General features: G+C 48.3%; 1 protein-coding gene across 1 annotated transcript; it reads right to left on the reverse strand.

The window, feature by feature from the left end:
• Window positions 1-1,249: 1,249 nt before the first annotated feature.
• Pabpc1 (poly(A) binding protein cytoplasmic 1) lies at window positions 1,250-12,689 on the reverse strand. Its single transcript, XM_013115307.3, has 14 exons — window positions 11,944-12,689; window positions 9,548-9,741; window positions 9,324-9,439; window positions 7,435-7,574; window positions 5,546-5,640; window positions 5,187-5,324; window positions 5,012-5,107; window positions 3,880-4,152; window positions 3,667-3,757; window positions 3,095-3,205; window positions 2,773-3,012; window positions 2,403-2,533; window positions 2,128-2,220; window positions 1,250-1,687 (listed from the first exon to the last, which is right to left on the reverse strand). Exons 1-13 carry the CDS (start codon window positions 12,134-12,136, stop codon window positions 2,128-2,130), a joined length of 1,911 nt encoding a protein of 636 aa, XP_012970761.3. The 5' UTR covers window positions 12,137-12,689; the 3' UTR covers window positions 1,250-1,687.
• Window positions 12,690-16,309: the final 3,620 nt, after the last annotated feature.

Genomic DNA, 16,309 nt, shown 5'->3' on the forward strand with positions numbered 1-16,309 from the left:
CTGTCCTTATATACCTCCAAAACCCAAATCAGGTGACATTCTATAACTAATCCCAGGTCAAACAGAACCATATGGGACTCCAGCACTTGGGAGGTATTCAGTGGACCTGAGTTCGAGGTCAGCCAGGACTACAGAAAAAAAAAAAAAAAAAACCCCTGTCAATGCGGGGACACACCCAGAAAAACACTGCCCTTTTAAACTTAACGTTTAATCAAACGTATTCTAAGCCAGACAAAACCAAGTCAGGATGCCCACAGTATGATTTTCAGGCAGATTAGGGTGAAAATTTGAATTTCAAAATCAATGTGAAGTATATTCTGGGCACAAAGGTGTCACTCTCCTGTGCTCTAAGCATGGTCATGAAATGAGATTTTCAGCTTGTCAAGCTAAGTGGCTATGCACAGGGGTGCATGCCTGTAATGCCAGCACTCAGCTGCCAAATTTGAAGCCAGCTTGATCCAGAAGGTAACAGGCCAGCTACAGGAGGGCCTGCCTCGGTTTTTTTTTTTTTTTAAAGCACTTGGGAGGCTCTGGGAATTCAAGTCCAGCCTGGTCTACAGAGTCAGTTCCAAAACAATAAACCCTGCCTCAAAAAAACAAAAAAAGGTCAAATTCTGGATGTATGTAGTAGCAAAGGCAAAATCCTATCACTTTTGAAGTAGAGGCATAGCTATCTCTGAATTCTAAGCACGCCAGGACTACAGTGAGAACCTGTCTCAAAAAATAAAAAGGACCCACTGGTAGTATGAGATGAAGTTCAAAACAAAGCAGTTTTTCAAATGTACAAATGCTGCTCATGGGTGTGGGGAGGAGATGCCTTGGTCCTGCCTCAACGAGATGACTTCAGACTTCCTACCCTCTCCAAGGAGCAGATGGGGGGAACTGGTGAATTGTAAAAAAAGAGTAAAACAGAAAACAAAAATACCAGCTTTATATCAACATTGTAATCCAAGCCCCTTAAGACACAACCTTGTACCTTGTTTTTCAAGTGGTATGGGTGACAGGTTCACCACAATACTCTAAAATGAGGCCACAGTCCATAACTAGAGATAAGGGGGCAGGTGTAGCATAGTGCCCAATACACTGAGTAGCTACTGCTGTCCCCAATAAGGGAGAAACCATAGTAGTGATACTTATATAAACCAACACACTCACTCACTCATACACACACCCTTCTCCCCCATTAGGTCAGCACCTGCTACACAGGCCAACTGCCAAGAGAACCAAAGTAAACAACAGCATAAGCATCCACTGTTTAAGGAATTTTTATTAAAGCAAGAATTTTATAATCCAAATTACGTTTCCTTGCTCAGTCATCAGCTCCGCTACTTGAAACAGAGCTGACGTCCCAAGCTGTTCCACAGTAAAGAATTACAAAATTAAAGAAAGGAATGCTTTAAATTTTTGTACTTTGCTGAAAATTCTTTTCCCAGGGTCTATAAAACATTAATTTGTTTTTATATTTTACTATTTTTTTGTATTTTTTGTTGTTTTAAAATCAAGTAATCTAGGACTAGCATTGTTTGCTAGACCTGGCATTTGCTCGGTACATAAGGTTCAAAGTTTCCTTTCCTTTTTTTATTTATTTTATATTTTGCAATGTTTTTTCATAATATTTAAATTTTTCGATGTTTAGATATTTTTTCTTCGGTGAAGCACGAGTTTCTTTTCGTGGTCCCTGATCAATCTGTAATGTTAAAAAAGAGCAATAGTAACATAATTAAAGTCTTTGAATCTGCCCGTTTCTCTCTTTATTGGCACAAAGCCACACCCACTCCTTCAACCATCATACACAGCAGGGCCCACAAACCTGGGGAATCTAAGCAATTAACAAAAGGTTCTGCGCCAAAATTTAGTCCCCACCAGACTCCCAAGCACCAACTCTGTTTCCTGGTGGTGGGACAGAGGCCCAGAAACCACGGAAGCCACCATCCGATTAAAAAAAGCATCAATGAGAGCCAAAGTTTGTTATAGGCCGTTTCATACAAATCACAAAACAAGCGCTGACAATACACTGGTCAGCATCAGACAAGGCCCTGTTGGGTGTCGCCTCTCTTCCCCTCTGAAGCATTTACTGGCGAAGTGTCTGCTATGGATGGGACACACTGAGAACAAGACAGAACTCACTTAAACAGATGGGACACCAGTGGCACTGTTCACTGCCTTCTGGGCAGCCTCTTTTGCTTGGTGGGCTTGTAGTACAGCTACAGCTTCATCAACCTAGAAAAGGGCAAGCATCAAGTGTCAAAAAAAATATCAGTAACTCAGAAATCCCCACCAAAACAAACGCAGACCAGAGTGGAATGAGCTCTGCGTAGCGGTCCCCAATCCGGCCGCAGTGCGGAGCAGTATGAGCCTTGAGCAAATCATTCAAAACCAGAGATATTTATAAGGCGGAGTACCTTTGAGCGGAGAGACTCGGGAGACTCAAGCATATGAAGTAGTTCTGAATTATCGATCTCCAACAGCATGCCAGTGATTTTACCAGCCAGAGTGGGGTGCATGGCTTGAATAAGAGGAAACAGCCGTTCACCTACAAACAAAAAATCCTATCAAAAAGCAGTGATGGCCATTATCAGCCTGTCACAACCTCATCACTTCTGGAGAAATCTACTTCTCAAATGTCAGGACCAGTTTCCTGGGTTTGTTCCAAAGCCGGTGTGGAGACCAAAGGGAGCAGAGGCCACCACCTGTCTCTGTCACTCAGCTCCGGTCTCAATCCCTTCATACCACTACTGCCCTCTGTGCCACACCGGGGTTTCCGTCACTCACCCAACATTTGCTTTTGCTCTTGAGGAGGGGCAGATGCCAACATGGAAGCAGTTAAAGGCTCTTGACCTTGCACATGAACAGCCGGCTGCTGCATGGTGACCTGCGGCTGTGCGTTCAGGTGCTGCTGGGGGTTGCGGACTCCTGCAGCGTACTTATACTGGGGCACGGTGCGGACAGCAGGGGTGGCTGCAGCAGCAGCAGCTGCAGGACGCGGACCCATGGTCTGTGTTGATGTGTTAGCTAAAGGGAAAACATCTTAGCATCGTGCTAGTTCAAGCTGGAGATCTTTTTTTTTTTATAGAAAGGGTTAAAACTCACTCACCAACACGCTGTGTGGACATGACTCGTGGGACCTGTGAGGAAGCTGGTCTCATAGTACTAAATGGTGGTCGAGGAGCAGCTGGGCGGATAGCACCGGGCATATTCTGGAATGCTGCGTTTAAAGAAAACACATGAACCTCACCAAGTGAAAGCCAGTGCTTTTCCAGGGTTGACGTTTACATGAAAAGCTGACTCTTAATTGTACATGTAACTTAGTATTTCAGATATGAAAGACTAAAGAGAAACACACGAGCTCCTGTAGTCCTGGCTGCTGTGCCATGGGCAAGGACCAAGATGTCACAACCCTCAGGCTCCTGGATTGTAGAAGATTGAGCTCTGAAGTTACAGCCACACAGGCAAATCCCCAATCACACTCTCATCCAGGGAAAGCAAACCTATCAACTAAGGATCCCCGACCATAAATTACCAAGAGCAATTACCACTCTAAACAGGACAAATTTACCTCCTACATGGTACAATGAACCCACAGCCTAGCAGACAGGAGGTCATGTGTTAAATCTCTTGAGCTACACCCCAGGCTCCAATAATCCCAGTCATAACTAAGAGGCTTACGATGAGGTCTGGCACCCTGAGCAGTCCAGCGAGGACTTGGTCTTAGTTGAGCAATTTGGCTAGGAGGATAGTATGCAGCACGGTTCTGAGTCTGGAAACACAGGAGTAGTCAGCGTTAGTGGGGAAGCCTCCACAGAACATCTACCAATGTGCCCCCAGTGACCTCGCCATCCCACTCAGTCCCATCTACAGGACAGCCCAGCGTGTCCTCACCTGTGGGATAGCTGCCATGAAGTAACCTGAAGGAGGTGCTGGCTGGTAGGGGTTGATCACAGGGTTGGGCACAGCTCGCACACTCGCCATTCTCTGCATATACTGGTTAGTGAGGTGAGCCTGGCGCTCTTCTTTGCGCTGAGCCAAAGCTACATATAGTGGCTTTGTGGCCACAATTCTGCCATTCATTTCTGTAACTGCTTTAGTGGCTTCTTCAGGAGACGAGAAACACACAAAACCAAACCCTTTGCTGCGGCCACCCTCCATCATGACCTACGGGGAAAACGGACAAGTGTGAGCGCCACGGCAGAACGACAGAACTGGCCTCACAGGCCAAGTGACCCTGTCAGTGCCAGAGCCATCCCCACCACACGAGTGAGCTCCCCACACCGGCATCACTGAAGGCCAGCAGTACAACCTATTATCTGTGTAACACCGAGGAATAAAACGCTCAAGCCCAAATGTTACTTAAATCAAAAATACTCAAAACAGAAAACAGATGAACAGACACACCAGTAAAAAAACTGCGCAGGAAAGACAAGGATACGTCTCACTCCATTGACCAGAAGCTGACTAGAACAACTGTCTCCACTCAAAACATCCCCACCAAGCCAATGCAGGAAAGAACCGCAACCAGCTCATTTGTGACCAGAAAACAAGACCTTTGCCATCGTATTCATTCTTGAGCTGCTGGGCAAATTTTTTTTTGAGACAGGGTTTCTCTGTATTGTTTTGGAGGCTCTCCTGGAACTAGCCTCTAAATAGTTTCTGACAAACTTTAGTCAATGGGAATGTCTGAAAAATTGGAATAAAGACCGACCAGCAACCATCAACACCAGGCAAAACACACAGCAGCAATTCCCAAACCAAAATTGTCAGAAATTACAGTGAAAGGGGATTTCAAGTGAAAGGAAAATAGAACCTTTGCTACTGGGGGGGGGGGGGGGGAGGAGATGATGACCCAGAATAAATTATGTCAACAGACGGTAAGTAAGGCCTCAGTAAATTGCTGTCAACAGTTTGCAACAAAGCTACCTAATAGCACCTACTAATTTAAACTGAAACCCACAGGACCCGCCATCCTCTCTCTCTCTCTCTCTCACACACACACCCATCCATCCCACGCTCCCACCTTTGCACTGGTGATTGTACCAAACGGAGAGAACTCTTTGCGGAGACGTTCATCATCGATGCCATCATCAAGATTCTTCACATAAAGGTTCACACCCTGAAAAGAGAAACAAACTGAAGAGATGTAGGGAACCCACCACACCTGTCTTAGTTTGCTTGTTCAAGTAAAGCCAAACCTGGTATCTGGTGATCCTATCTTGCTTCATCTGCTCAAATTTGCGCTTAAGTTCTGTCTGCCGTTCCACTTTTTTCTGAGCTCGACCAACATAAATCTGTTTTCCATTGAGCTCCTTTCCATTCATCTCATCCACAGCCTTAGAAAGAAAAAACAACAAAACTCAGTTGCTTGCAAAGGCACATCTCATTAACAAGGAAAATGTATCCAAAGTGAGATTAAAGATAGACCCCCATCCCCAAAAGCCATGCTTTGAGCAGTAAGTATACACTCCCAACTCTCTAACAAAATGCAAACAGTTGATTACAGTATGTAAAGCTTCCTTTAACAGTGTTGACAGAAAGAACTATTTAAACTTACTTTCTGTGCATCCTCATGCCTCTCAAAGCTTACAAATCCAAACCCTTTGGATTTTCCACTTTCATCGGTCATCACTTTCACACTTAAGGCAGGCCCTAAAAAATTAGAATAACAAAACTGTCAACTAATACACACATAAAACAAAACTGCAGAGCACCCCAGCCTCAAGCTCTCAGATATTTGTTTTTTCATAGACCCTTTTCAATATGTTTTATACACTCCTGAAAATTCTTACATTGGGATGTCCTACAAACCCAAAACTTTCATTCCTAGTTCAGTAGAGTAAGTAGGCCTTTAAATAGCTAACTTGATTGATTTTTTTCTCGCTCAGAACTTGAAATGGCCTTCTTTGGTCATCTGTTGTTGAACAGGGGGAACACTAGATGCTCAGGCAGAAAATAGCTTAACCACCCAGAAGGTTTTTTTCAAGACAAGCTTCCTTCCACCTGTGTGGCAGAGTCCACAGCAGGTGACACCTCAGGAGTGAAAACTTCTACAAGTACAAAGAATGGTGGTTTACATGATGATCATGGACTCACCCATGTACTGTAAGCCCAATAAACTTGCCTTGGTCAAAATGTCTTAGCACAGCAGGAGCAAAGTAACTAAGACAATGGTCAGCTCAGCATGTGGGAGAGGGAGTATAATTAAAAACAACCAGCCCAAACTTGGCATGTAGGAGGCAGAAGATAGATGTCTACAAGTTCAAGGCCAACCTGGTCTACATAGTGACCCTCAACATTCAAACGCAAGTAAGGTAAGTTAGATGTAACACAAGAAGTTTCTAGAATGAAGAAGCTTGAATAAGGTGTAAAACTTTTATGTATCTCGTCTCTTTGCTCAAGAGGGTCCAGCCAGGTGGTGGTGCATGCTGCCTTGGTCCCAGCTCTCACAGGCAGGTGGAGCTCTGCAGTGAGACCCTGTGCTTTTTAAAGTCAGGGCTGGAGAGATGGCTCAATGGTTAAGAGCACTGGCCGCTCTTGTAGATACCATGAGTATGTCCCAGCAACCACATGGTAGCTCACAACCATCTCTAGCAGGAATAGATTCCTTCTGGTGTGCATAAAAACAGTGCACTCACACACATAAAATACATGAATACATTTTTTTAAAATTTTGAGACAGGGTTTCTCTGCGTAGCTTTGTAGCCTATCCTGGAACTCGCTCTGTAGACCAGGCTGGCCTCGAACTCAGAGATCCACCTGCCTCTGCCTTTAATAAGTGTCAACACAGCAAGCTCAGGCTGGCCTTACAATGGTATTAAATGCACTAAATACCATTTGAAGAAGTGAACAAAAACCCCCACAAACCCTAAACGTAAACCTGTCTTAAGTTTCAGACAGCAGCAACCCCCCTACAAATTCTCATTTCCTCATCGTTTTTACTCCAATTCTGAAAGTGAGACTTTGAGACAGGGTTTCCTGTAACCCAGCCAACAGTACAACCAACTCCTAAATCCTCTGCTCCTCTCCGTATGTTGGGATTAAAGGTATGCACTCATGTCTTTGGAAAGAGTCCTCCAAGGAGTCATGACAGAAGACTCTGGATCTTTGAAACCACTTTAGCATGTTCCTGACACTTACCACATCACTTAATGGGGTCAGCTTTTCCATCCTACATGCAGATTACACATGACTCAGGACAGTCTTATCCATCTACGAGACTGTATTAAAAAGTTCTTAACCCAGCAAAACCTTTACACAGAATCTACTCAGTTGCCCGCTTTACCCAATGCTTTTAGTAAACTTGCCCCACAACATTCCACTTGTATGTTACTGCTGTGCAGCTGACTATTCAAATCAAATATTTAAAATACCGTCCAGTTAAGTATTTACTTAATAACTTCAGACAATTATTTTGAGTGTAAAGATTTAACTTGGACACATTACCAAACTTGCCGAAGAGATCTTTAAGGCGCTCGTCATCCATGTCTTCTCCAAAGTTCTTGATGTAAACGTTGGTGAACTCCTTTGCCCTGGCTCCTAGTTCTGCTTCGCGTTCCTTGCGAGACTTAAATCGTCCAACAAACCTGAGGAAATGTCAGTAAAAATGCCCAGTTTACGAAGTGTACCATAAAATAAAAATGTCTTCACTGAAAACGGGTAATTTTAAATACAACCATCTCTCTAACTGCAACTGAAACACAAATAGGTTTTTGCAACGCACTTCTATCCAGCTAACCCACGTTAACACAAGGAATGCTCTGTGCCAGAGACCCACAGATGCTTTTATTGCTGTTTACTAATAGAACAGCCTGGCCTAACTGCATTACTAATGAAAAACAACTAAAAACTCAATTCTCTAATATCAACTATAAGACATACAACAATACACACTGTACCAGCTTCTATAACCCTGAACAAATCAAGATGACTTCACAGCTTCTTCTGTTCAACATCCTCAAAAGCATTGGCGGGCTTTCTCCATGGGAGAGTGTTTCACTGTAGATACAACTTTGTGTTCTCCCAAGTAGAACGTTAGCCATGTCTTATTAGGAACGAACAAATTATATGATCAAACTGAACTTTTTCCCAGAACGATGCCTCATTATGCACTTAAACCAGCAACTATCAGTCTGTACCTGGATCTTGCCAATGCTGACATTCTTTCAACTTTTACTTAAGCACTGCTATCAAGCTGTCTATCTGACACAAGCCCAGAGTAACCTCTTGTGGCCACAAGTGTCTTGTAGGTCTGTAGGCTTCCCTGACTGAGCACCTGTCTGAAGACCTAACACCCAAGTCATGCTGATGCTTTAAGTGGCTGATTGCAGAGACTCCTCATCTGTGATCCTTCACTTTAAAAATGTGGGTGTTCCAGCATTTGGATGGCAGAAGCAGCCAACTGAGTTTGAAGCCAGCCTGGTCTACACAGTGAAACCCTGTCCTGGGGTTTCTGCTAAGGATTTTTCTATGTAACTTCAGGTTGGTCTTTGGCTGCTCAGGAGCAGGGATTATGTGTAATATGCTACCCCAACAGCAAGCTGATCGAGCCCCACAACAGCATGAAGAGTCTGTCAAGTCAAGCTGCAGGCCACTGTACTCATACATCAACTCCCACTCCAAGGCCTAAGCCACTTACACGGCCTTCTGCACAACCCAATGCTTTACACGCGCGTCTGACAACAAGCAGCCTCTCAGATTAGTTGCTGTTGCCATTTGTTAAAGTTTTATTTCAGGAAAGACCAACGACAAAACCTCCTTTAACACCAGAGCTGCCTTCAGACTGCTGGGGGCAGTCAGACAGCTCACTCATGCCTTACGTAGTACCTACAATTAAATTACTTTGGTCAGTTTCCCCAAACCTGAAAGGAGCCAAAGGTTGCACGGATTCCCAATTCTTCAACAATGCACTCACCTGTCCCTACACACCTGGTTCAATGTAGGTTTGAATGTTGAGACAGGAGTGAATGTCGAAACCGAGCCACATGGCTTGGCACTGTTGCTTACCATATGTTTTGGTGGGTTTGAGACCTTCTCTTGTAGCCTAGCTGGGCTGGCCTTAACTCACTGATCCTTATGCCTCCATCTCTCAGCGATGAAATGACAGGCAAACACTACTGCAGCTAGCTCTGTCTCTGGTCCTGTTTTCTGTTGTTTTTGAGACAGGAGTCTAAGCTCAGGCTGTCCTGAACCAGGCAGGCTCTGCAGTCAAAGATCTCCTGCCTCTACCTCTCCAAGTACTGGGATGTCTAGCCCCAGCTAGCTTCATCTTAGAGATCTCTTCCTTTTCACACTCATGTGGAGCTAACTGTTAAAACAGACTGAGCCACACTTACACTTTCCGGTCATTTAGAAGCATCCCATTCATCTTTTCAATAGCTCTTTCCGCAGCTTCCTGTGTTTCGAAGTGGACAAACCCATAGCCTTTGGAGCCATTTTCATCACAAACCACCTGGGGAGAAAGGACACACGCTCACTTTGCTTTACTTGCTCTCCTTTCCCAGCTATTTCGGAAGTAAGCACAGCCAACAGCGTCAAGGCCTGCGGTACCCTTGCTCACCTTACACGAGAGGATGTTTCCAAATGCTGAGAACGTATCATACAGTGCTTTATTGTCGATGGATTTGTCCAAATTTTTAATGAATATGTTGCCTACTCCACTTTTGCGAAGTGATGGATCACGCTGAGACCACATGATGCGAACTGGCTTGCCCTTTATAACATCAAAATTCATGGTGTCCAAAGCACGCTCCGCTAGAAAGACATTTCCAGAGTAAATGCCACTAACCTTTCATTAGCCACCTTATTTTTGGATAGTTATGCTTCACATGAAAAAAAAATCTATCCTACAATTACAGGACCCACTCATATCTGCCTCCTGTAATGGAATCAAGTGTGTACTACTACATCTGTCTCTTTTTGGTTTTTCAAGACAGGGTTCCTCTGTATTTGAGGCTATACTGAAGCTTGCTTTGTAGACCAGGCTGGCCTCAAACTCAGAGATCTGCCTGCCTCTGCCTCCCGAGTGCTGGGATTAAAGGTATGGGCCACCAACAACTGGCTTATACCTGTATTAAACGGAGAACTAAAACCTCAGATAAAAGACCAGTCCTTAAAGAGTGAACAGTTCACTTGAATCCCTGAAACAAATTTCAAAATAGTAACTGTAAAGTTCTGACAAGACAAATTCCCAGACTGTCCATGAATTCAAGAGATGAACCCAAGTGCTGGGATTAAGCGCAGGAAGCACCACACCCAGGCCGCAGTCACTTTTTGTAAATGAAAGTTCCAGTTCCTAGAATGATCAGCACAGCCAGCTCACTATCAACTGGCCACACCCCCTCGGGTCCCTGGTCCTGCTGACTCTGCTTGAGCCTGACAGCTTTTTTAGTGAGTCACCTCTTCCTAAACTAACAGGACCTGTCCATTACTGCAATACACAATACTGTAAAAGGGGGAAATCTGGTTAAAATCCCAACTATCTGTAAAGATGGTATATTGGTCATACACAAAATAAATGGGAAGAGGCAAAATTTCTGAGTAGTTAGTAAAGGTCCAGAGGCACAAGCATATACATAAGTTAACTAAGCATGGCAATGTGAGCTAACTTTTCAAACCCCAGACATTTAAAACCTGGGTTTTCTGTATTAAAAAAAGTTAGCCAGGCGTTGGTGGCCCACACCTTTAATCCCAGCAGATTAAAGGCAGGCGGATCTCTGAGTTAGAGGAGAGCCTGGTCTACAGAGAGTTCCAGGACAGCCTCCAAAGCAATAGAGAAACCCTGTCTCGAAAAACAAACAAAAAAGTCACCAAGCTTAGTCTTTCAAGTTACATAGTCAGAACCTGGTAGCTTGCTCCCCAGTTACGTGGACTTATCCTGTGACAACCCTGCCTGAGGTGAAGGACACTCTTAGAGCCCCCTAAAGGCCAAAGGTCAGGAAATCTGCAGTGCAGGTTTACAACTTTGGCTCACTGTTAACTCGGCATTGCTGCTTAGTTCAAAATCTCAGAATCAGCTTTAACCAAATGAAGGACTCATTATTAGTCACTAACCCAATGAACTCAAGTTGACTCCAGTCCTTCCCATTCAAGTAAGATCAAGAGAGAAGCGGACTTCTGAACTCAGGCTCATCTACATTCCACCAAACTGCTTATCAGGCCATAAGCTTTATCTGATGCCTAAATTTTTGTTTCAGTGAGATACTAGTTACTTTGTGCTCAAGATTCATGAATACCCTCTCTGGACCACTTAAAAAAGAAAATAAACTTCGTTCCCTTGGATGCTACTAATTCAGCGTAATTCAGTCCACGTTGCTCTAACATTTAGGACCAAAACTAGCCACCGTGGCGTTTAATATTCACGACCACAGGTGCTACTCTAGAAAAAATCATGCCAGGACGTGCACATACACGACTACTCGGTCGGGACGAGCTAAGCGCGGTGCCGGGTGGCCTCCTCGAGGGGGAAACCCCCGCCAGGCAGGCGCACATGGCGCGGGTGCCTTTCCGGGTGCGCCGGCCAGGGCCGGGCCCGCAGGGGCGGGCCCCCCGGGGACCCCCGCCAGGCAGCAGCACCCGACTACTTCCTGCTGCAGCCACGGGGGACGGCGCAGGCCTCGGGCCTGAGGTTACGGGGCTCAACACGTGGTGCTCCCCCGGGCACCGGATCGCGATCCCTCCGCTTCCCCCTCCCTCCCACCGCCGCACCGCCCGCCCCCGGGCCCCGCTCGCGGTGGAGGCGATCGCGACCCACCCCGGCGGCGCGTCACCGCCCGCAAAGTTTGCGAGCGAGCGGCGACGAGAAAATGGTCGCGGCGGCGGAGGAAGTGGCGGCCCGCGAGGGGGCTGCCGCGCGCCGCGCCGCGCTCGCCCGGCCCGCTAGGCCCGCCGGGGCCCCGGCCGCATGGCCGCCCGCCCGCCCGCCCGTCCCTCCCTCCCTCCCGGCGCCCGGCTCACCGTCGGCCGGCTGCTGGAAGTTCACGTACGCGTAGCCCAGCGAGCGGCGGGTGATCATGTCCCTGCAGACCCGGATGGAGAGGATGGGCCCGGCCGGGCTGAACTTCTCGTAGAGCATCGCCTCCGTCACGTCGGGGTGCAGGTCCCCCACGTACAGGGAGGCCATGGGGTAGCTGGGGGCGCTGGGGTTCATCTCGGCACGGCTGCCCGCGGGGCCGCAGGCCGCGACCTTTCCCGTGAGAGGAGGAGGAGGAGGAGAGCGAGTGCGGGGCGGGGGGCCGGCGGAGCCCGGGGGGAGGGGAGCGGGGGCGAGCGCGGAGGGACAAAATTCAACCGGAACCGACGCGTCCTCAACGGCCGTGGAACCGGGGCGAGGCGAGGCTGGGCGGTGCTGGGGTCCGGGCGGGCGGCAGGAAGGCCTCGATCTCTGGGTTCCTGCTGGAGAGCTGCGGGGCCGCGGGCGGGCGGGCGGGCTCTGCTGGCTGGCTCTGGCTGGCGGGCGGGTCGGTCTCGGCTGCTTCACCGGGTTATTTTATAAAAGAGGAAGGAGAGAAGAAAAAAAAAATAAAAAGTCTCCGGCGGAGGGGAGGGAGACGCGGAATTTTTTTTTGTAAAATATATATATTATTATTTTTTTTTAGTTTTTTCGAAGGATTTTTTAGATTTTTTGGATTTTTTTTTTAATAATAAATGTGTGTTCCGAGCCCGGAGCACACACTCCGCACTCTCAGCACTAACCGCCGGGGAGAAGGGGAAGCACCTCCTCCTGCACCCTCTACTTATACCCCCCGCCGTACTCGCCCCGCCCACGCGCGTCTGACGTCACGGCCCTACGCCAGCGACGGCGCCCGAGAGGGCGGAGGGAGAGGCGGCGGCCGCGGCGACTGCGATCGTAGGAGCGAGGCAGGGAGGGGGAGGGAGGGGCGTGGCTGCGGCTGCTGCGCAGGCGCCGAGGCCCGGGGAGGGCGGAGCAGCCGCGTGGGGGACGGGGGTGGGAGGGGAAAGGGGCGTTCCCGGAGCGTCCTCTGGGTCCCGCCCTCCCTGGCGCGCAGGCCCCGCCCCCTCCGCCCCGGAGGAGCGTTAAGCCGTCGGCGCGGCGGGTGGGCGGCGCGCGGGGCTTCCGGGTTTGCTCGGCGCCAACCGTCCCCCACGTGCGCACGCGAGCTGGCGGGCGAGCTCCTCGCTGCGGCCTCTCCCTCGGCTTCTCCCCGCCAGCCGCCGCCGCCGCCCCACCCGACTCCTCCACCGGGGCCCCGCCCCACCCCCGCCCAGCCCCGAGCGGCCCCAGCCCCGGCGCCCGGCACGGGTGGACCGGCGTGGGCGAGCCTCTCCCTGCAAGGCCCGAGTTTCCGAGATGGGAGCGGAGGGTGGCAGGGTAAACTGCCCCGGTCTCCTACCCGGACCGCACTACGAGTCCCAGCGGGCAGCGCCGCCACGCGCGTGGGCCGCGGACGCGGTGCCTGTCGGGAGCTGGAGTTCTCAACGGCCGCGGGGCTCGCTGACCTCCACCGGACCCCAACCGTCCCGGGCGTGACCCGCTGCGCGAGGGGGGGAGGGGAGGGGGCCGCTCGGGGTCACGGAGCCGCTTGCTGCGTGCAAACCCGAGGGGGGGAATAAAAATGACACCCACCCCCCTCTAAAGTACGCGTCTCTCACGACCACTCGGTAGCTGTCACTCTCAACCAACCTGACCCGATCAGGAGCAGGCAGAATCCCGCGGAGCCTGCAGAAACCGGGCGCGCCGGCCACGCCTTTAACGCAGCACCGGGAAGCCCTAGGGCAGGCAGATCTGAGTTCAGGGCCAGCCTAGAGGTCTAAGCTACAATATCCAGGCCAGCCAGGGTTGTGGGTTTTCAGGCAAATGATTGGTAACCACCAACATAGATATGTATCCGCTCGTAGAACTTAATCTCTACATCCACACAAAAACCCCTCTTTAGAATAGCAAATTAGAGCTGTTTTAAAGGCGGTGGCTCAACGCCCCTTAATCCCAGCACTCCGGAGGCAGAGGCAGGAGGATCTCTGTGAGCTGGACCAGCCTGATCCACAGAGCGAGTTCCAGGACAGCCTCCAAAGCAACAGAGAAGCCCTGCTTCGAAAAACAAAAGAAAACAAAATGCTAAAATAGCAAATGTTTACAATAGTTTCTAAAGTCCTATATGAACATCCTTTGCGTGGGTACTAACTTTACCGGTAACAGCCTCGGAAGTTAAATGACTGCTGGGCTCTTTGATTCAATGAATGATCGTTGGGCGTACTTATTAGCCTATTACTTAGTATAGATTAGTTGTAGCTATGCTCATTTCATTAGAATTTAAGTCGGCATAACCCTACACAGGAACTACCCGCTCCATACACACACACACACACATATCGGTGGGAGATAATAGTTTTGGAAAACATGTTGCTGTGCGCTGTAAAAATGAGTACAATTTAGGACTGTTCTCTAGGAAGACATATCTATTAGTATGCAATGTAAGACTTTGTTCAGTTAACAAGGAGTCTAGTTAAAATAGTCCATCAGAAAACAAGTGTTCACGTGGGGCACACCTTTAATCCCAGCACTCAGGAGTTAGAAACAGCCGGATCTCTGAGTTCAAGGCCAGTCTGATCTACAAATCGAGTTCTAGGACAGCCAGGGCTACCATGCCTGATGGCCTGAGCTGTAGATCCCAGGCCCACAGAGTGGAAGGCAGGAACCAACCCCTGCAAGGGTTTCTGGGAGCACACATTCCAAGGGGTGTGAGTGTAATGCCACTAATGCCATTGTAATAACGTGTGAACCAAATACTATTGTAATAAACTTGTGAATGTAATGTCATTGTAATAATGCGTGAAGATGACTTGTGTGTGTAAGGACTCAGGCATTATGCTGGTCTGCCCTTGTCACCTGGCAGAATGCACTCAGGCAGTGCCCTGGTCAGCCCAGGTGCAAAGGACCATTTGTTTATTTATTTATTTATTTGGGTTTTGGGAAACAGGGTTTCTCTGTGGCTTTGGAGGCTGTTCTGAAACTCACTCTGTAGACCAGTCTGGTCTTGAACTCACAGAGATCCACCTGCCCTTGCCTCCTGAGTACTGGGATTAAAGGCGTGTGCCACCACCAGCTGGCTCCAGCAAACGTTTTCTGGTGGAGCCCACAAAGACACGGTTGTAAATAGCAGAAATGGAAAGCTCATCTATGTGGATTCCCACAACTTTATCAGATAGCAAGTTTGCCCAGCACTAACCTAGACTGGGCTGAGAACTCTCCAGCCTCCAGGTCTAACCAGAATGAATTGTTAAAAAATGTTTTTGTTGTGAATCCATTTTGTACAAAGTTCCATGTGGTAAGTCTAATTAAGAATCAGCCTCCAGGACAGCTTGATACAGGAAATGGATGCTCGGGGGAAATGGGGAGAAACGTTCTAGTCACCAGAAATAGCCTTTCTCTGTACATTATGGTTTGTTTTGTTTTTGAAGTAGAATTTCCTCTATGTAGTCCTGGCTGTGCTGGACCTCATTCTGTAGATCAGGCTAGCTTTAGAGATCTGCCTCTGCTCCTGACTGCTGGGATTCAACTCATGTAGCACAATGCTTGGCTATACGTTAATTAACTCTTCTGGGAGAGAGCTGATCATCAGGCCTTCTACGCCACAGAAGTTATTGGCATGAACTGGATGCCATTGTCATAATTTAGGAGGGACAACCGTGCAAAGGAATCTAGAAGCAGAGACTTCCCTGAGCAAGGGAAGCTGGGAGAATCAGGAAGGCGTTGGAATCCACCTGTGATGGACATTCCTGGTTGACTATGTCTGGAATGAACTACAATCCAGAAACGGAGAGCATACTTGTGATCTGGAACTTGAGTCAGAAAGACCACACCTTTTAATCCAGAATGAGAGGTGAGAAGGCACAGGTTTTTTGGTTTGGTTTGGTTTTTGCTATTGTTTGGGTTTTTCTGAGACAGGTTTCTCTGTAGCTTTGGAGGCTGTCCGGGAACTCACAGAGATCCAGCTGCCTCTGCCTCCCCAGTGCTGGGATTAAAGGCGTGCGCCACCAACGCCCAGCCAACTCAGGTTTTGATCCAAATCTTTTTTTTTTTTTTTTTTGGTTTTTTGAGACAGGGTTTCTCTGTATTGTTTTGGAAGCTGCCCTGGAACTCACTTTGTAGACCAGTCTTGGTCTGGAACTCACAGAGATCCACCTGCCTCTGCCTCCCGAGTGCTGGGATTAAAGACGTGCGCCACCACGCCCGGCTTGATCCAAATCTTAAGGCGGGAAGGCACACCTTTTATCTGGGCCACACCTTCTGCTAGACAATGGAAGAAGGGTTTATGCTCTTTCTTGGCCTGCTTGCCCCCACCCTGTCAACACACGCATTCCT

This window comes from Mesocricetus auratus, unplaced genomic scaffold, assembly GCF_017639785.1.
Source record: "Mesocricetus auratus isolate SY011 unplaced genomic scaffold, BCM_Maur_2.0 Super-Scaffold_100023, whole genome shotgun sequence".
Lineage (NCBI taxonomy): Eukaryota > Metazoa > Chordata > Mammalia > Rodentia > Cricetidae > Mesocricetus > Mesocricetus auratus.

Bases quoted from the DNA above. Each gene is read 5' to 3' on its own strand.
- Pabpc1 (XM_013115307.3), bottom strand. From the start codon at position 12,136: ATGAACCCCAGCGCCCCCAGCTACCCCATGGCCTCCCTGTACGTGGGG. The intron at 7,575-9,323 runs GTAAGTGTGGCT...ACATTTCCTCAG, and splicing joins CTTCTAAATGACCGGAAAGT to GTTTGTTGGACGATTTAAGT. The intron at 5,641-7,434 runs GTAATGTGTCCA...CTAATTTTTTAG, and splicing joins AGATCTCTTCGGCAAGTTTG to GGCCTGCCTTAAGTGTGAAA.